Source organism: Electrophorus electricus, chromosome 4 (assembly GCF_041902795.1).
Source record: "Electrophorus electricus isolate QZ-2024a chromosome 4, ASM4190279v1, whole genome shotgun sequence".
Taxonomy (NCBI): domain Eukaryota; kingdom Metazoa; phylum Chordata; class Actinopteri; order Gymnotiformes; family Gymnotidae; genus Electrophorus; species Electrophorus electricus.
The window spans coordinates 36,056,165-36,075,000 of NC_137500.1; the positions used below are offsets into that span (position 1 = coordinate 36,056,165).

At 45.4% G+C, this 18,836-nt stretch overlaps 3 protein-coding genes across 11 annotated transcripts in view; 2 read left to right on the forward strand and 1 right to left on the reverse strand.

Moving 5' to 3' along the window:
* The first annotated feature begins 87 nt into the window (after positions 1 to 87).
* Positions 88 to 3,167, forward strand: LOC113584284 (tubulin alpha chain-like). 2 transcript variants are annotated; one of them, XM_035523854.2, is made up of 4 exons: positions 88 to 214; positions 1,348 to 1,570; positions 1,694 to 1,842; positions 2,065 to 3,167. In XM_035523854.2, the coding sequence occupies exons 1-4, from the start codon at positions 212 to 214 to the stop codon at positions 3,037 to 3,039; spliced, it is 1,350 nt and encodes a 449-aa protein (XP_035379747.1). In that variant the 5' UTR covers positions 88 to 211; the 3' UTR covers positions 3,040 to 3,167. The 2 variants fall into 2 exon arrangements, with proteins under 2 accessions (XP_035379747.1, XP_035379746.1); XM_035523853.2 differs by lacking the exon at positions 88 to 214 and adding an exon at positions 238 to 943.
* A 756-nt stretch (positions 3,168 to 3,923) lies between these two features.
* dnajb2 (DnaJ heat shock protein family (Hsp40) member B2) lies at positions 3,924 to 11,102 on the forward strand. Of its 6 annotated transcripts, none has more exons than XR_014123437.1 (11): positions 3,924 to 4,239; positions 4,930 to 5,018; positions 5,699 to 5,808; positions 5,906 to 5,959; positions 6,085 to 6,204; positions 6,417 to 6,515; positions 6,862 to 6,973; positions 7,295 to 7,365; positions 7,548 to 8,102; positions 10,076 to 10,138; positions 10,623 to 11,102. XR_014123437.1 is itself a non-coding variant. In XM_027021096.3 (11 exons), the coding sequence occupies exons 2-10, from the start codon at positions 4,954 to 4,956 to the stop codon at positions 10,102 to 10,104; spliced, it is 945 nt and encodes a 314-aa protein (XP_026876897.2). In that variant the 5' UTR covers positions 3,932 to 4,239; positions 4,930 to 4,953; the 3' UTR covers positions 10,105 to 10,138; positions 10,623 to 11,102. The 6 variants fall into 6 exon arrangements, 4 of the variants coding, with proteins under 4 accessions (XP_081569664.1, XP_081569666.1, XP_081569663.1 ...); XM_027021096.3 differs by having other exon boundaries at positions 3,932 to 4,239; positions 7,548 to 7,832; XM_081713538.1 differs by having other exon boundaries at positions 10,076 to 11,102.
* Positions 11,103 to 11,258: 156 nt separating this feature from the next.
* ptprna (protein tyrosine phosphatase receptor type Na) overlaps positions 11,259 to 18,836 on the reverse strand; it is a 23,503-nt gene continuing 15,925 nt past the window's right edge. For all 3 annotated transcript variants that reach the window (XM_081713535.1, XM_027021092.3, XM_081713536.1), the window contains 11 exons: positions 15,922 to 16,131; positions 15,538 to 15,750; positions 14,994 to 15,141; positions 14,711 to 14,784; positions 14,465 to 14,542; positions 14,203 to 14,322; positions 13,481 to 13,647; positions 12,671 to 12,724; positions 12,506 to 12,570; positions 12,344 to 12,417; positions 11,259 to 12,243 (listed from right to left, as the gene is read on the reverse strand). In XM_081713535.1, coding sequence (XP_081569661.1) covers positions 12,172 to 12,243; positions 12,344 to 12,417; positions 12,506 to 12,570; positions 12,671 to 12,724; positions 13,481 to 13,647; positions 14,203 to 14,322; positions 14,465 to 14,542; positions 14,711 to 14,784; positions 14,994 to 15,141; positions 15,538 to 15,750; positions 15,922 to 16,131 — 1,275 coding nt within the window. In that variant the 3' untranslated portion in view covers positions 11,259 to 12,171. The remainder of the gene's footprint in view (positions 12,244 to 12,343; positions 12,418 to 12,505; positions 12,571 to 12,670; positions 12,725 to 13,480; positions 13,648 to 14,202; positions 14,323 to 14,464; positions 14,543 to 14,710; positions 14,785 to 14,993; positions 15,142 to 15,537; positions 15,751 to 15,921; positions 16,132 to 18,836) is intronic.

The window sequence follows — 18,836 nt, forward strand, 5'->3', positions numbered from 1 at the left end:
GAGGGAGAAAAGCCCTGCCTCTGTAAGGAGGACAGCCTTTTTTTTTTTTTTTTGCATAAATGTCTCTGTCGCACCAACAGGAGATCCAGCTTCCTGCTTCCTCCCTCCCTCTCTCCCTCCCCCACTATAAAAACCCCACCTCTCCCTCTCTTCTTCACAACTGCCTTCTCTTTCCGAACCCTCGAATCGGCCTGAAGGAACATCTGTGAAGATGGTAAGTGCTGACGTAGATCAACTCTTACCAGCGATCTTTTAGCATACTATGGAATTAAATTCAGTAAAGTGTACATTCATTAGCGTGATTTAACTAATGAGGGACAAAGATATGTGATTGCTTCTAATTTGTGAAGTTTGGGAATATCCTTGCTTTGAATATTTAGCCTGTTAGATTTACATTAAGATGAATAAACTGAACTATTTGCTGACATTAGTTTACTAAAGGTTTAGAAGCAGAAAGCATGAGGACGGACTTGCTGTCTGGGCACAGAGGGTACGCCTCTCTTATATCGAGGATGTGGCTGAGGCCTTCTAAGCCAAATCACAGACGCTACCACCAATTCTAGCAGGAAGCCCCAGAACTGACTTCCCCACTTCTAGATTGGCAACTCTGTTTCATTTGGTTCCTCAAAGCCAAAAATGACCAGTTAGCCATCTCATAAAAATCCAGCAGCAGGGAGAACTTGTAAAGATAAAGAATGCATTCAAGTCTCTTTATGACATCCACAAAGGCCGTTGCAGTAGATGAGCTCATGACTGAGACACACACCGGAGAGACTGGATCAGTGTGGAATAATGGATATGTCTGTTCTGGTGAAGCGGCTGTGGCGAGATATCTCTGCTTGTTACACAAAGGAGGGTGTGCAGCTGAATGAGGCAGGGAAGGGGGTGGAGTGGAGCCTGCCCTCAAGGGAACTGGGCTATTTCCTCTCTAGTACACTACGCTGTGAGTTGGCCTAAGCACAACATGCAAAAGTACAGTGGCTTAATGGGACAGAAAAATAACCGGTAGATAAGAATGGTAAAGTTAAGCTCTAATTTGAAATGCAACAGACTGAGGCCCATACTAAATAATTGGATATTAAAGCCAAGAATGGTAAAGAAGGCACGGGTGTCCAATAATGAGGACAAGGCAATTGATGTATTCTTATACCAGGGTACACTATTTAGAGCAGATGGAATATCTGGAGCAGAAGGTTCCTAGAGTGTTAATGACAGAGAGTTGGAGAAGCACATTAGACTTCCTCTTTAATATTATGCAAAGAGAGCATCATAATATTTATAATTATTTGTCTCCTTATGAACTGTGAAGTAATATTCCATGCTTAATTCTCTTATGTACTTTTGTAGCGTGAGTGTATCTCTATGCACGTTGGCCAAGCTGGGGCCCAGATGGGAAATGCATGCTGGGAGCTTTACTGCCTGGAACACGGGATCCAGCCAGATGGGCAGATGCCGAGTGACAAGTCTATCGGAGGAGGAGACGATTCCTTCAACACTTTCTTTAGCGAGACAGGCGCAGGAAAACATGTCCCACGTGCCATTTTTGTAGATCTAGAACCAACTGTGATTGGTAAGATAACAAAGTCTACTGAGAAAACTCAGTGAATATTCCAGTATTTCAACATGATGCAATTTTGTCTATTTGTTGACTCGTTTAACTAAGTGATGCTAACTGGATAATTGTCATACACAGACGAGGTACGTACAGGTACATACCGTCAGCTCTTCCACCCTGAACAACTCATCACAGGCAAAGAAGATGCTGCCAATAACTACGCCCGAGGACACTACACCATCGGAAAGGAGATCATCGACTTGGTGTTGGACAGGACCCGTAAACTGGTTAGGTTTCATTATTTTCAAATGTACATTATGTACATTGTATCTACATGACATGCCTAGTGGCGGTGCCAAATGTTAATTGCATTGAATAACTAACAGAATATAAGATAAAAATAGCATAAAATTACAGTAATTTCACCAAATCACAAACAAATCATGCATAGAAAATGTAACAAAATATATATATATATATAAACCCCAAATCACCTCTCCTCCCTACAGGCTGACCAATGCACTGGTCTTCAGGGATTTCTCATTTTCCACAGCTTTGGTGGAGGTACTGGTTCTGGCTTCACCTCCCTGTTGATGGAGCGCCTCTCTGTCGACTATGGCAAGAAGTCCAAGCTGGAGTTTGCCATCTACCCAGCTCCCCAAGTGTCCACAGCAGTGGTAGAGCCCTACAACTCCATCCTGACCACCCACACCACCTTGGAGCACTCAGACTGTGCCTTCATGGTGGACAACGAAGCCATCTATGATATCTGTCGCAAGAATCTGGACATTGAGCGTCCCACTTATACCAATCTTAACAGGCTAATTGGCCAAATAGTGTCCTCCATCACTGCTTCTCTGAGATTTGATGGGGCTCTGAATGTGGATCTGACAGAGTTCCAGACCAACTTGGTGCCCTACCCCCGCATTCACTTCCCTCTGGCCACATATGCTCCTGTGATCTCTGCTGAGAAGGCCTACCATGAACAGCTGTCTGTTGCAGACATCACCAATGCCTGCTTTGAGCCCTCCAATCAGATGGTGAAGTGTGACCCTCGTCATGGTAAATACATGGCCTGCTGTCTCCTCTACCGTGGAGATGTTGTACCTAAAGATGTCAATTCTGCCATTGCCTCAATCAAGACCAAACGAACCATCCAGTTTGTGGACTGGTGTCCCACTGGTTTTAAGGTTGGCATCAACTACCAGCCTCCCACTGTGGTTCCTGGAGGAGACCTGGCTAAGGTTCAGAGGGCCGTGTGCATGCTGAGCAACACCACGGCCATCGCTGAGGCCTGGGCTCGCCTGGACCACAAGTTTGACCTGATGTACGCCAAGAGAGCCTTTGTGCACTGGTATGTGGGAGAGGGCATGGAGGAGGGAGAGTTCTCAGAGGCCAGAGAGGACATGGCAGCCCTGGAGAAGGACTATGAAGAGGTGGGCACTGACAGCGTGGGAGAAGATGAAGAAGGAGAAGAATACTGAAGAAAAATAAAATGCCCTCATTGGAGAGGTTAATTGTTTTATATGAAACAACATTCCATATCCCTATGGCAAATGGTCTGATATGTTTCTATAACTGATTTTGAAATAAAAAATAATTGAAAAAGAAATTACTGGAGTAGGTTATATTTCTACATGGACACTTATAATTAGGCTACTCTCATTAGAAACTTTAGAGAGGCCACATTTAAAAACTTTATGTAATTTTACTAGTTTATCTAGTTTACATCTGGTCAGGTCAAATTTACATTTAAAAATAAAGAATGAAAAAAAAATGCAAAAGGTTTGCATTGTTTGGATGAATTAAGATTCATTCATAGAACATAATTAAGATGAATGCTAACCAAGATAAAGAGTTATGTTAATAAACTATGCTGTTCAATATTATCCTTAACCTATTGCATTTCGCCATCTAGTGGCTGAAAGTGTGATACGAAAAATGCCGGGTACCTTATTCTATGCTGTATACATAAATATGAAATGTTATAAAAATCCCAATACGAAAGCGTTTATGCGGCAAGTGGGCAGTATATCCTAAAAATCTCATTCATAATCTTCATTTAAAATCCCTCTCGATTTAGCAACAATATAGCACTCCTAAATACTTAAACTCCAAGGTTGATCTTTTAAATGCCCCCACTATAAGGTAGATATAATTCAAGAACAAATACTAATAAATGTGGACAAAGACGATGATGAAACCACAAGTATCGTACTTAAAATAGTTCCTAAAACAAAACAGTAACATTCGAAAAACGAAGAAACTTCGAAGAATATTTTTAGATTAGCGTCTACTGTAGAAGTGGGCGGAGGCAGTGACGTAACAAAACACTGGCGAGTTCTGGACGTTCTATTTTGTTTCCTTACGTTTGCGTGGCTGATTGTGACGTACCGTGGCCAAGAGGAGGCGGGCGAGCGCCGCGGGGACAGATATAGAAGTGGGGAATAACCCCGAGTCCGGTAATGAGGCTCGACAGGCCTGCACGGGGAAGCGTGACAAGCCAGCCGAACTGGCCAGTCTGCGTGTGTCGTTGAAAGACGGTCGGGCAGACCGTGTGAAGGATCCGCCTCTTCAGGGTCTGGGGGGCGAACTGTCACGCCGCGCATTCCCGTGACTTTACCGAAAGAATTCATTCCTATTTACAGAGCACCGCTCCTCCTGGGTGGATACTTCTAAACAAGGTAAACGCTCCCTCTCGCTTTATTTTGTGAGTCGTGTGGGCCGATAGAGTGTATGTCGGACGTCTGTTGCTGCTCAATAACTATCCGGGGTCTAGGTTAACATGTATCAGGATGACAGCCGGCGGGTAAAAGCACTGCAGCTGTCAGTTACCATATGGTCGAAACAAATCGCGAAGTTTGAGCTAGAAATAACAGTACATTGTATCTGGCTTCCAGCGAACTCCACATGCTGACACACATTTGCATTTGAGGCAAATACAATCGTAATTCATTTGCTACAGTTTGTGGGGTCCGCATCAACACTAACTAATAGTCATTAAAACAAGTCCTACTTGGATGCGGTTGTTCTACCGTGTACGGCTGGAGAGAACTCTGCCACGACTCTGTCGTTCGGTCAGACATTTTTAAGATCACCGTGTTGTGGAACAGATCAGCTGAGGGCCTCAACAAAAGTAAATAAATAAAATCAACAGTCAAACATAACTATTTATAACAATTTGAACACCAACAACAAAAAATGTAATTTGATATATAATGTAAAGTCATATTATAAAAGTTGTGTGGCACAGTGATCACAAAGACGCGTTGTGTTTTATCTTTGATATGTAATCACTCATTCTGAGAGGCTAAGCTCATTGAGAGGTCAGAGACAACAAACCAATATTATTTTCCCTTTTGTCTTGAGGTCAGTAGGGACAGTGAGGAGAGGAAGACATGGTGGACTATTATGACATTCTAGGAGTGTCACGCAATGCCTCTCAAGATGACATCAAAAAAGCGTAAGTTCTCTTCCACAATATAGTCAATAAATCGGTTGTTTGGACCAGCTCTCATTTTATAGGCAGCTATGCAGGATGAAGACGTGTCCTGCCGAGCTGCTGCTCGCTTTGTCCAGATCTGTAAAACAGTAGAGCAGCAGTAGTGTAGTCATTTCACTGTGAAACTGAAGGCCTGGAAGTATTGCTCAATACGTCTGTATTACACTTTCCACTATTTTAGGCCATACTTGAGCCCTGACCCATGCAGAAAAACAAATGGGTGGTGTATGGGTATTGAATATAATAGTGGAGTATAATCGCTGTGTTTCATGGTATAGCTACACAGATGGCATGACTCAGCACATTTCCCTTTTAAAAATTTCATGAATCGGCATTATTTACACAGTGGGCTAATGTCCAGTCTTGGCCCAAACATCAGGTTCCTTCTGTCCGGTTGGCCTCCAAATCCAGTTCACTGCCGAATTTAATGCTGTCTGAACCCTTGACCTTGGGTTTAACTCTAATACTTGGATCAGAAATGCCTATGTTCGTTAGAAGAGGCCAAGCTGATAGCAAACCGGTTCTGTCAAGATACACACTCTAAAATCGCATTGTTGCAGTCAAACCTGGTATGCTCATTTATATATATATATATGTGTGTGTGTCTGAATGTGCATGCACATGAACATATGTAAATGTAGTTACAGGAAGCAGGCTTTGCGGTGGCACCCAGACAAGAACCCGGACAACAAGGAGGAGGCAGAAAAGAGATTTAAGGAGATCGCAGAGGCCTATGAAGTGCTGTCAGACAGTAAGAGTGTGCAGATTTCCACGTTCTCAGTCCCGTTTGCATGGCTTTTTTTGTGTGTACCTGCACTAAGGCACTGTTATATTTTTGCATTTCCAAGGAAGCAAAAGAGAAGCATATGACACTTATGGCAAAAGTGGCATGCCGAGATCAGGTGAGGAAGCGTTTGTTGTTGTTATTATTGTTGTTGTTGTTGTTGTTGTTGTTTTTAAATGACTATGCCTCACTGGTTACAGTTTCAAGAAGTATCCTATTATGGTCTTGTCACCTTTTCCCAAGGTTCCGGCGGCAGTGGCTCTTTTCCAGATGACTTCCCAGGATTCACCTTCACATTCCGCAGCCCAGATGAGGTGTTTCGGGAGTTCTTCGGAGGCCAGGATCCGTTTGCCGACTTCTTTGGTTAGTCAGTGGGAGTTGACGTGCGCTTCCACTCTGACTGCCAATGCTGGTTCCTCTGGGTCACATTTTCCCTCACGCCTACAGCTTGTCACGTTCTCCCAAGCCCTGCCCGTTCTGCAGCGTCCCACTCGGGGCTGTGTGTGTCCTAATGACTGTCTCTCTTTCCCCTACTCATGCTCTCGCTCCCTCTGTGTCTGTCCGACATGTGCTAGATGATTTCCCGTTTGGAGGCATGCACAGCTCTTTTCGTGGTCACCATGGCTCCTCCAGGCTCGGGACCAGTCGGTTCTTCTCATTTCCCTCAGCAGATGGTGGGAACCTTTTCCATTCTGTACCACATGCTCAAATGCAATCTATGGGACAGTTTGTAACAGCAAGTTTCATCTTATTACAAAGCTCAATGATTTATTAAACATTCCATGAATTCTGTGAACAGTAGTTGGCTCAGGAGTCCAACAACAATAGATTGTTGGCAGGCCCATTTATTTTCTCAGTGTACATTTTAAATTATTCATTTTAAAGCTTATTTAGCGACCTAATGCCGTTCATGTGTAATTTACAAGGGAATTCCGCTTCTGTGTATCTGGTCTCTTGTTAATTTACTGATTTAACTTTCATCACTTGGAAAGAACTACAGTCCTTCTCTTTCATCTGCAGTTGACTTCACGACTTTCTCGTCTTCCTCAATGGGTGGCACTGGAGCGGGTAATTTTAAGTCTGTGTCCACATCCACCCGCGTCGTTAATGGAAAACGCACCACCACCAAAAAGTCAGTCCACTTCTCTGTGCACTCCCCTAATGTAGTGACCTGATATTGCTACATTTATTGTTGCTTATCAAAACTATACAAATGTATTTTTCCTTTTTAAGCTAAATGGACTTATAATAAGATTTAGGTAGGGTTTTTTTCAGTGTCATTGATTTAAGATTAGAAACCTAATAATAGTAATGAATATTTTAACCATGAATTAACAGAAATGAATAGTTTGAGTAATGATGCTTTTGTGTACTCTTTGCAAAATGCCATATGTGTGTGTGGGTATCTGTGGATCAACGCCGCTAAAGTTCTGTTTGTTATTTGTACTTCTAGGATCAGAGAAAACGGTCAGGAGAGGACAGAGGTTGAGGTGGACGGGGTTCTGAAGAGTGTCCTCATCAACGGTAATTCTAACCGAGCATCCGTTCAGCTGGCCGTGTAGTCAGTACAAGAATGTGCTGGTTTACATCTGGTCAGGTCAATTACCTAGATCCTTACTTCCCTAACCTTTTATCAGCATAACGGGTTACGGTGCACATGGCAACGTGTGGGTGTGGTGTGTGGGTGTTTGCTTTCCTGTTCTCAGGTGTGGAAGACGAGATGGCCCTGGCTCTGGAACTCAGTCGTAGGGAGCAGCCCAGCCAGCCTCAGGGGCTACCGCTCCCAGAGCAACAGCTCCCCCCGAGACCCGCCGGCTCCCACCTGGCCAATCATGGCACCCGCCGCTCCTTCAGCTCTGACCCCTTCTTCCACTGTCCTGGCACGAGCGAGGAGGAGGAGGACGAAGACCTGCAGATGGCACTGGCGTACAGTCTGTCGGAGATGGAGGCTCAGCAGCGGGCGGCTGCTTCCGCCCAGGATATGATCTCAGGTGCCAGGGAAGGGCGGGGCGATCTGGCCCGGCGTGGCCGAGGAGGGGAGGGGAGGGATGTCGCTCACGATGGGACGGATGACTCGGCACACAGCACGCCTTCATCTCCAGATGATGAAGCAGGCAAGGGGTCAGGGGAGCCAGAGAGGAGTGCCATTGTTGTCAAGGACAGAGAGGGCAGAGCGCCCACAGCCAATGGGACGGCAGTATTGAAAGGCCGGAAGAAGTGTCGCTGTGTGGTGTGTTAGGGTGTGCGGAGGGGCGGGGCAGGTCAGACACCGCATTACTCAGTCCTGCATGATATCAGTGTTAACCCTTTGTAGGGCTGTTGTGGTGTTCTCTAATCCCATAGCAGTGTTGTGCAGTACATTGACTAATCCCACTGCCTGGTGTTGCAGAAGTATACCACTGTAATATGAGGACTGACTTTTTTTTCTTTTTTGTTTTTGCTTTCTTGCTTTCTTATTGGTGCTTTATCGTGAGAAATAGAGGACTGGTGCCCATAATAGTTTGTTAGAGAAGGTAGTTCACCCAACAGCTCATTTTTGATTAAGTGCTATATTATGCCTCAAAAGTCCCGCGTTATGCCGTGAGCAATGTACTGAAGCCACGCGAAGCCAATCATATACAGCTGCACGTGACCTGTTGGTGGTTCATGCTTAGATCTTGTTATCTGACAGACGAGCAGATAATGTTTGTCACTTTATCATTGTTTAGTACATCTTTCATCCCTGATACATTGATGGTTGAAGCCTACAAGGTCTTGAGTAATGAAGTCACTTAAGATTTTGGAGGCTAAAAGTATTGATCTTAAGACTCCTGCGTCAGACTTGTACGTGGTACTTCTGACTCGGTCTGAAGGAAAGCAGTATGCAGTTTTTGGGGAAGCTGTATTCTGGTCATTGTTTGGCCATGGCACTGTTTGCTTTGAGGTCTGCTGAATGTGGAGAGATTTTCAGGTGCTCAAATCGATGCTACTCTGAAGCATGTTGTGCCCAATTACACAAAGAGTTGGCGGCGGCTGTAAAAAACAAAAGTAATGGGATGATTACATTGTGCCTGGAGATATTTCATCTCAGTTAATGCTGCACATCAGAACCATGTGAAGATAGTCGCCCTCTTGTAATCTGGTTACAGGCAAACATGACAAACTAGACTCAACTCTTTCATTTCATTTGCAGATAAAAAAGAGGTAAAGGGAGAATTTGGAAATGACTTTGTTGCTAGTTTAACATCAGAATGAATCCAAGGATTTGCTCGGTGCCTTTGCTGTGTGGGGGTGCGGGTGCATGGCTGGGACTGTGAATGCTATATTGGTTTGCCGTTTCATGGTTGCTACCAAAGGAATTGTGTGCGCTTGTCCATTCTTTATTAGGAAAATGGATATCAGATTTAAAATATTTCTAAAGACAGTACATTTTTAGTCAATTGTACGATTAAGAAAGTCAGATCAGTTCTTGTGTGCTATGGGCAGAATGTAAAGCTCCATATCCGACAGGTAGAAAAGCACATTCTGTTTGCAAATAGGGCACAGCTTCTTTTGTCACTGGCAGTTTATTTCATGCCATATTTTTATATCAGCAACATTTTTTTAAAAAGCACAGTATGTATACTTAGGGGTTTTGTTTGCTTATTCTCATAAATATCACGTGAAGAGTTTATATTATCTACAAGCATCGGAACAGTGTTTAAAGCTGATTTTAGCCATTGTTTACTTGGACTTGTCAACACTAATAGGACGAACAATAAATGTCCGAGCACCAGTCTGATGATGAGCACTCCTTCTTACAAAATGTGTCATTTTGGTTACCATTTTTCACTCCCTTTCATTACCTCGTCACATTAACAAGGCCTGAAATTGCTTCTGTTTCACTTATGTAATTTTTATAAGAATGCAAGTCACAATAACTGATCTTCCTATTACCGGCTGGGTTTGAAAACGGTGACGCTACATTTTTATGTACATTGAGGCTAGAATTTCTACCTCTGTCTCTCCTCCTCTCAGGATTGGCTGGCCTGACTGAAACAATCAATTTCAGAGTAACTTCTCAAAATGTTTTCACGCTACACATTATTTGTCTTGTATCTGACCATTTTACTTTTCTCCCTGTGGTGCTGGCATGGTCTCTGCTGTCCTCGTTAGTTTCCGTTCCGACATTGCTCGTGTGTCGTGTTCATCTGCATATGTGTCTGATCTTCGTATCCTGGTCTGATTACCTGACTCCCTTTCCCTGCTTTTGCAGAGTCTGACTTCCAGGCCTTCACGGGCTGACTGCTCACCACCCCCTCACTCCTCTCTCCCTGAGGTAAAGCTTAGTCTAGATAAGCATTAGACCCTCTACTGTTCATCATGTGTACAGTTCATCCCTAACGCTAGACTTCCCATCGCTGAATACTGCAGGCTAGGTGTTGACCGCCCTTGTCCGGGATATTAATATTCCTGGAACAGTCTAGGCTCTAGACTCCCTGCATTTAGTTTTAATAAGTGGCAGTATTTTAAATTTCCATAATTTCTAATAGTCTTCATTTGATTTATCAGTGAAAGGGCTGCTTACACCTACTGTATACAATAACGCAATACCATTCAATTTACTTACAAGGCCTAATAGCAAGGCTGTTAAGAGGATGGTACTATGGTTAGGTGAATGCATTCAGTCACCTTTATTTTATGACCGTGTAGTGGTACTCGCCATAGCATCACAGCGGTGTTGGCGTGTCGTGTGGCTAATGAGTAGTGGAGGTGCCGGGTAGGCCACTAACACCTCATCTCCATCCGTGTGCCCTCAACAGGTGAAGAGCTCCGAGGTGCTCTGCCTGCCCTCTGGCTATCCTGCTGCTCAGACTCTTTTCAAAGTTTTATTTGGAAAAAAAACCAACAAAAAAAAAAAACCCAACAACCTCGCCCACACACAACATGGCGACACAGGTCAATATATGTGTGAAGGTCAGCATGTATGCGTGAGTGTGTTTGTGTGTGCACGCACATGTGCGTGCGTGCGTGCGTGCATTTGTTTATGCATGTGTGTCCAAAGGTCTAAAGGCAGCACTGGAAATGCATTTTATGATTTTATGTTCAGAACATCTAAGGCTCGTCGAAGCTAATTTGTAAAATGCTACCGTGTGTCTTATGGAGAGAGGTACCGGATGGCATTTTGAATCGTGTTGAGTGTTACTGATGTAATGATATGGCACAAAATGCTATATTTAAAATGATATATTTAGTCATTCAAGATCAGAAAAATTATGATAAAGGTTGAATATTTGTTCAAAGGGTTTTCATGTTTTTATTTAAACGGACACACATCCCGACTGACATGCAGGCGGGCCCCGGTGCGCACACACGCCGTGTTTCCAAAGCTGCATCCCACCAAGCTCTTTTGGAGACCCAACTGGACTGCACTGATCTGAGATGCACCTGTCGCCATGCCAACAGCCTCCTGCTCCGTTTCCGGCTCTGGCCGACACTGGAGGCCTCGGGACAGGTCCGGTCCAGAGTCTCCTCAAGTGGTTCACTTAATTTCAGTCCTGTGATTCGACTTTTAGACAAAAACAGCAGCAACTCTAGCAGAAAATGTTCTTACCAAACCATATAATGTGCATGTGTACCATGCTCTCTCACAATCCAGAGCCAGTGCTCCTCGACCTGAAGCAGCCAGTTTGGACAGCTGCTGCTATGTAATTAAGGCTTTCAAAAGCTCAGGATGACACACAGAGAACACGAAGATCCCACAACCTCCATGTTGCTACACCACACCACATTTAATTTCAAATAACTGAAAAATTATAGTTATATATTTCTTTTTTTTTTTTTGTAGAATTTTCTACAGATTTGCTACAGGAATAAACAAGTGGACTTGTCAAATAACTCTTTACAATAAAATCACACAACAAAAGGCTTCCACAAGTCATAAAGAACATGAAGAAAAGCACGCATGTTGAGCGATGGGTATATCACTTTCATGTTTGATGCACTAATCAGACACTACATTCCTCCAAAAGTAATCTTCTTGTGTTCAGACCATTGGCAATACCCCCCAGCAGGAAAACCAGCTATGCTCAAATTTGCCACATTGAAACCTGATCTGTTTGTGTCTGCACCTGAACCTCTGATTACCTCATTACAAAAGCTGTGCCGTTTGGACCCAGCACACAGCGGTCACTGTTGAAATGATTTTGTGCAGCCTTCCCTGTACTTGTAGTAAATAAGGCCATGGTCAGAAATGCATTAGAAAATGTCACAAACATGGTATTGTTCAGATAATAGCTTGTGAGCGCGTGTGTGTGTGTGAGTGAAGGGAGGCAGTATGAAGATTGGCAACCCAGCGTGGTGCAGGGTGGCTCACTGTGGGAGGGCTTTCAGAATGGCATTCACTTCTTCAGCCACTGCGGTGAGGGCAAACTCAAACTGGTCCTGCACAGAGCGGAAAACAAGAACCTGTGTAGCTATACTCAACGAGCGCACACACATACGCAACAGTAACAACGCCGACCAACAGCAGAAGGCTGCATACCTTAGTGCGCACCATATTTGGTCTCTGGTCACGAATGTGTTCCAGCGTTGCAGCAATATCGATCTCTTTCACACCTAAAAGCATGTTCGGGAGACACACGGTACGTTTAAAATAAGCCCCACTGGAGTGGGGACTGTGAGACTGTGCACACTGTGTACAAACCTTTGGCCATGCGGTTCAGGACCATGTCTATTAGAATATAAGTACCAGTTCGTCCAGTTCCATCGCTGCAAAACAAATGTGTTCAATCACATGCCTTAAATAAGAAAAATGGTAAGAGTAAAACTCTGCCCTCTTGAGATTCAGATTGGTAGTACAGTTGTTTACCTGCAGTGCACAATGATTGGGCAGGATCGGCCGCGGTAGCACTTATTCACTTTCCTGAAAAGAAGGGAAAAGGAAAAAAAACAAAACAAAGGCCAGGCAAAAAGCAAAGATTAAAACAGGCTGAGCAGAGAGTGTGTTCGACAGCCACATGCTGCTTTCTGTGGTATTATCAAAAATGTCACATCCTTTTTCACTCTGAGCGATTCGACGTGTCACATGAAAGCAGGAGTTTAGAGAAGCGCAAGAGCACGGATGTCACAGCTGCATTATTAGCTGCCTTGTTTCGAAGGGGTGAGGAAGAGGAGGAGGGGGGGGGGGGGAAGAGGGAGAGGCGATGGAGCATCTGCCCAGGCTTGTTCCTGCTGCACTCACACCTACCAATGATCATTTTTGTGACTATGCAACTGGACCCAGACTACTAGCTGCAAATCACAAAAATGACACTGGGAGGTGTGCAACGTTCAGGAGCACACCAACCTCCATCAGACTCAGAGAGAGAGAGAGAGAGAGAGAGAGAGGGAGAGAGAGAGACAGAGCGCAGACAGGGTGTGGGGGTGTGGGGGAGGGGTGAACATAAACCCAGAATGACCCCAAGTGCAAAGGTAGTAAGGGGAGAGGAAGCCCGTCTTCAAAGGGCTTTGGTAGGGCTTGAGGAACACAGTGAAACGGGAGCCATAGAAGGAGGAAGAGAAAATAGAAAGGATTGACTTAGGACTTTGTACTAGTTCATAATGGCGAAGTTTACGTGTGCGTGTTTGTGAATACCCGACAGTGCTATCGGATATGCGCCGATTTCAGCTGTTGCAATACCTGCGAAAGTCCAGCAGAGGGCGTGTGGAGGTGGGAATGCCCTGTGCGGGCCAGCCGAGCAAGTGGAACTGAGTCAGCGTGCGCGTCTCCTGTGTCTGCACGTTCTTTAGGTAGAAGCTACGCACCAGGAAGTCCTTACACCAAATGTGCTCTGACACGAGGTTCACCTGAGAGTCACAGTTGAAGCCCAGACAGAAGCATAAAAACCATATGATGCCTGCCGTTGACACACAAATGCTTGGACCAAGATGGAGACACATCAGAACCCTGTTTGTGCTAAAATATAGCAGGGCCCCGTTTCCCAAAAATAATTATACTGTTAAGATCTTAAATGGGATTACATGTTATATGTTGGCCTTGGCTGGTGGTGTGTTGAAAGCATGGTATATGGATTGCTTCTACTAATCTGAATCAGCCTGGTTTCATTTAGGTAGTATAATTTGTATCAATACAATAAATGTAGTACCATCCATAATTCGATTAGTTTGCATTGTTGAACAGATCGTGGGCTTTGTATATTAAACAATTATATTTGATGTACATAGTGCCAGAATTACTTAAAACGATTAAGAAGATGTTATAGAATGGTATGGAAAGGTAAAGCCTGGCTTTATGTATAAAAAAAATGCATGTAAGTGACTCCGTATAATGTAGTATATATATCCAGAAAAGTAATCCAGAAAATCCAGGGCAAACTAGGTCAGTGTGACTGAAGTTTTCACCTCATAAATGTTGTATAAAGACGATCCTTCATCAGGCCAGTATCGTTCACACTGCTGTTCTCCGTCCTCTACGAGAGCAGTCATCATCACTATCACTGTGCATCCGTTCTCCCACACCATCTACAACACACATGCAGTTAAAATAGATGCCCACCATAAGGAATGCTGAGAATATGCACTGCGTGACTAACAGGACTCCTGTTTATGGAAAGCGATTCTCTGAACTAAAGAGTTAATTTTTAACCACTGAACTGTGACTCACCTGCCAGAAATCGGCAGTGGTGTGTGACAGGGGGCCTTGGGTTGCAATATAGGCCGGCAAGCGAGGGTCATGGTCTATCTGTGGAAGAGAAAGGAGATATTCTGGCAGTCCGATTAAATTCACTACCTCCATTTCCTGCTTTTTTGGTCTAAAACTACTTTCAATATGTTTCATGTACATCACATCTCAGTGTGCATCTCAAATCAATTTGTAATGCAACTGAGACTGAGTGAGAGATGCTCTTACTATAATGCTGGCGTTGATGTAGTCCTCTCTAGCAGGGTTGGTCTCTGGCTTCAGCTTCAGCCGGGAGTGGTCATCTGCAGCGGAAAAACACAGCCTTGAGCAGCCATCAACCCTCACTCTTCCCAGTTTTAAAGCCATATTTACAAATTTCAAGGAGCCGAATTAACCTTAGTTCACGGACACCGAGCACTACCACGCTTGTGCATAATATCACGCCAGCAGACCAAGCACAAAGGAGAGAGAGAGAGAGAGAGAGAGGAGCAAGGCCCAGCCTACACCTTACAGGGCACGAAGTCAGGGTGGCGGTTCTTCTCCAGGTTGCGCTCACTCTGGGCGGTGGAGACAGAGCTGGGCTCAGCCTGGTAAGAGCACAGAGCCTCCCACTCCTTGAGCAGACGGTCTTTGTTCTTCAGGTGGTCCTCCATGTACGCCTGAGCAAACAAGGGAAGCGAAGCCACCTGTGAGAGCCGGCCCTCAGGTAACATTCATCTGACCGTCACCTACACCTGTTCGCACGGCCGATACGGTCGGCGATAGTGGTTAGGAAAGGCAACGGAAAACAACATGTTCACGTGTAACCTAAGCATAAAAAGCAAAGAACAATCTTGAATTTATGCATTTGCTAACTTGCATCGCATCTGACCTCCACTGATGCTTGTGTACACTTTATTAGCCAATGCTGAACCCACCGCGTGCACAACAGGACTACGCTCAGTGCACGGAATCTGTGGATTCGGCGGTTTTAATGGTTCACTGTAAACGCTCCTGTTTTCCTGTGCTGTCATTGGTTACGGAGGGAATGCTGTGAGGGTGGGATTGTCCTCTACCAGGATCATGTGTCCGGTGGAGATGTCCATGTTGGACTGGGCGGGTTCCTCGCTCCAGGACGGCGTGCTACTGTGAGAGCTCGGGCTGTGCTGTGGCCCGTCGCTGAACTGCGACGACACGCTGCTCACCCGGGATGTGTCCGTACCTCTGCGCCCGCCCGGCTCCGCCCGGCTGAACGATGACTTTGCTGCCATGTGCTGCCGGCACAGCTCCTGGGACATGCGCGCGCACACCAATGCACCAAATCACTCCTGTGGTTCAAAGCACAGCCTACATCTCTGCAAAATTACTGAGGCTTTAGAACTACATTCTGGGTTATGTTAAATTAAGGTTTTCTCAATTTTCTCCCATTTTCAGGGTTTTGCAGGGTTTTGTTCTCCTACCTGGTAGTCAAAGTGGGTCTCAGTGCCCGCCTCAGGGCCCAGTCCCAGCTTGCCTGAGGCTAGCTGCCGGGCGTGGTGGCGCAAACAGGTGATCGCCAAGGCGACCAGAACCACCACACTGACGCACGCCATGGCGACCATAGTGAGGACCAGTCCGCGTGAGCCATCGCCGATCCGCGTGGCCTGGGGAATCCCACGACCCTCACTCCTCTGCGTAAAGATGCAGAGAGCAGGACAGAGAGACCACAAACACACACAAAAAAAACAACAACAGATGTTCAAATTAACTGCAACTACTAATAATGAAACATTCAAAATCAAATTTTCAAAGTTCAGTTTAATCTGCTCCATGGCACATGTACATTTTTTACACGTATACCTTTTTAAAAAAACAAACAAAAACAAAACAAAACATAACAGCCATTCACACTTGACCAAGAACTAAATGAGTCCTGCAGTGGGACATCAAAGGCCTAGCGCAGCCTGTCTGCAGGGCCAGTGCAGAGGAGAGAGGTCAGGCAAGGTGCTGGCTTTGGGTGGTCTCTCTGGCGCTGTTAACGCCATCTCTCCCCCACACTCTCCCTTTGTCTCCTTTGTGTCTCCGTCTGTTTGTGTAAACAAGCCGGATGTCAGCACCATCATCAGCAACTAATTACCCGGGCAACCCACACAGTAGCACACAAGCAGACACGCGCGCACTTTCTGCCACGTGCCAGCTCTCCGAAATAATTAGAGAATGTCACCTGCCCCCACCCCTTTGCATAATTACCAACAAGTAAACAATTAAGGAGACCCATCCCCCAATGCAGGGTTAATCACCCAGAGGAGATCTCTTACATTCATTTACTCTCTTCTGATCACTCTGCCACTCACTCTCTCTCTCTCTCTCGCTCTCTCTCTCTCTCTCGATACTCTCTCTCTCTCTCTCGATACTCTTACTGATTCTCTGGCAGTGAAGAAAGGACAGACAGAGAGAAAGGTAAAAGTGTTCAGCTCCCAAGCCTCCAACCCCTGCCTGTTGATGTTGCCATGGTGTCTGGGAGCCTCAGCAGGGGAGAACAGGCCCGGGTGCTGCCATGGCAACAACAGAATGCTCTGTGTAATCCACAGCCATCAGGGAGAGCTTTGGGGGGGGGGGGGGGGGGGGTCTGGACAGGGTGAGGAAGAGGGCCAGGAGAGGACAGGACATGAAAAAAGAGGAATAGCAATGATTCAGTCATTAATTATTAAACAAAATGCACCGTTGAATAGAAATAAAGAATGGATAAAAGAATATTAAGTGAATTTAACTAGCTGCTACATGTCATACAAATTTAAGGTCACGTATATTAAATCGGCAGAATTGTGCTGGTGGGATTGTAGATGAATTGTAGATGACTTTTCAATATCAGGTTTAAAAAAAAATAAAAATAACTAAGGCAAAAACATTTAGTCAGTGCATACTCTAGATCAACGTGTCACTAATCCCATCCAGTCCTATCTAGATAGCAGATGGTTAAGATTGACCAGCTAAAATAATGCACATAGATTAGATTTTTTTTTTGATGTACGAGAAAATTTACTAAATGCACACAAAAAAATGCCTTCAGAGTGTTATACCAGGAGATTTTAACACCACAGAGAAATAACACTTTTAATATACATTCAGCATTACTCACTGGATAAAACTGAAATGAAAAAGGGCTTTAACTGAACGCGCGTGTAAAGCAGCTGTTTCACTGAACCCCCTTTGGACCAGCGAGACACTGCAGGGTTCGGGGTGTGCTGAGTTAGCTTTGAGGGAAAAGTGTGAATACATCCTTCTGTCTCAGCACAGAGACATGGAGACACCCCCAGGTCCTCTCATTCCTCATGTTTTCTCCGCCTGAGTCTCTGTCCTCCTTCATTGCTCCCCAAGTTAGGGCGCTTTCTCTTGAAAGGCCAGAAGAATGTTCCGGAGGGTGGACGTGGGGGGGGGTGGTGGTGGTGGTGGTGGTGGTGGTGTGTGTGTGTGTGTGTGTGTGCGGGAGGGGGTAGCTGGGGGTGGCCAGTGTGCAACTGGATGGAGGAACAATTGTCGGGGGTGGGGGTGGGTTGGGGGTGGGGGGGGGGGGGGGGCGCCTCACCTGCTACTCCAGAGAGGCCCCCGAAAAGGAAGAGTGACAGGCTTTCAGAATGGAGAGGGGGGAGCAGGGAGGCGCAGGGAGGAAAAATGAGCTGGTTTAAGACAGGAGCACAAAGGCCCCCCAGGGTCCGAGAGGGCAAGGCGGAGAAACGAGGAGGCAGCGAGGGGAGCAGGAGAGCAGAGGCCAGCGCAGGGGTGGAAGTAGCGAGACCGCAGTCACAGAAGGGCTGAGACAGGGGAAGAGGAAAGGCTTTGGAGAGAGCGATGGAACAGCACACCCCGGCTCCCTACTCAGATAAAGCGCTCAGAAAGTGGTGAACTATATGTGTCGCGTGTATTCAGAGCATGCACTGCATGCAAACACAGTTTGTCCGTTAGAGATAACGTCTGTTCCTTGAGAAATGGAGAATAATAAGATGGGTCCCAGGACCCCTAAACCATCCCCCACAACCTCCTTTGACCTCAACCGAGCCCTTTAACCTCAGTCACAGAAAGAATACACCCACACCCGCATATGAGCATTTGTGTCCGTGTGTGTGTGTGTGTGTGTGTGAGAGAGAGAGAGAGAGAGAGAAAGTGCGTGTGTTTTGGGTGATTTTAGGGGTTAAGATCACACGGAGCATCACTATCTGCATCACAATAGATAAGCGGGTGCAGAAATCGCGCGTGGGCCATCTTTCATCTTTCAGAGGGTTCATAAAATCTAACGTAAAATCCCCACCAGTAAGCAGGTTGTGATTTCTCTTCACCCTTTTGCAATTCAAGAAGCCATTTCACCATTTTGGCTTTTCTGTAATCTTATAGAATCTCC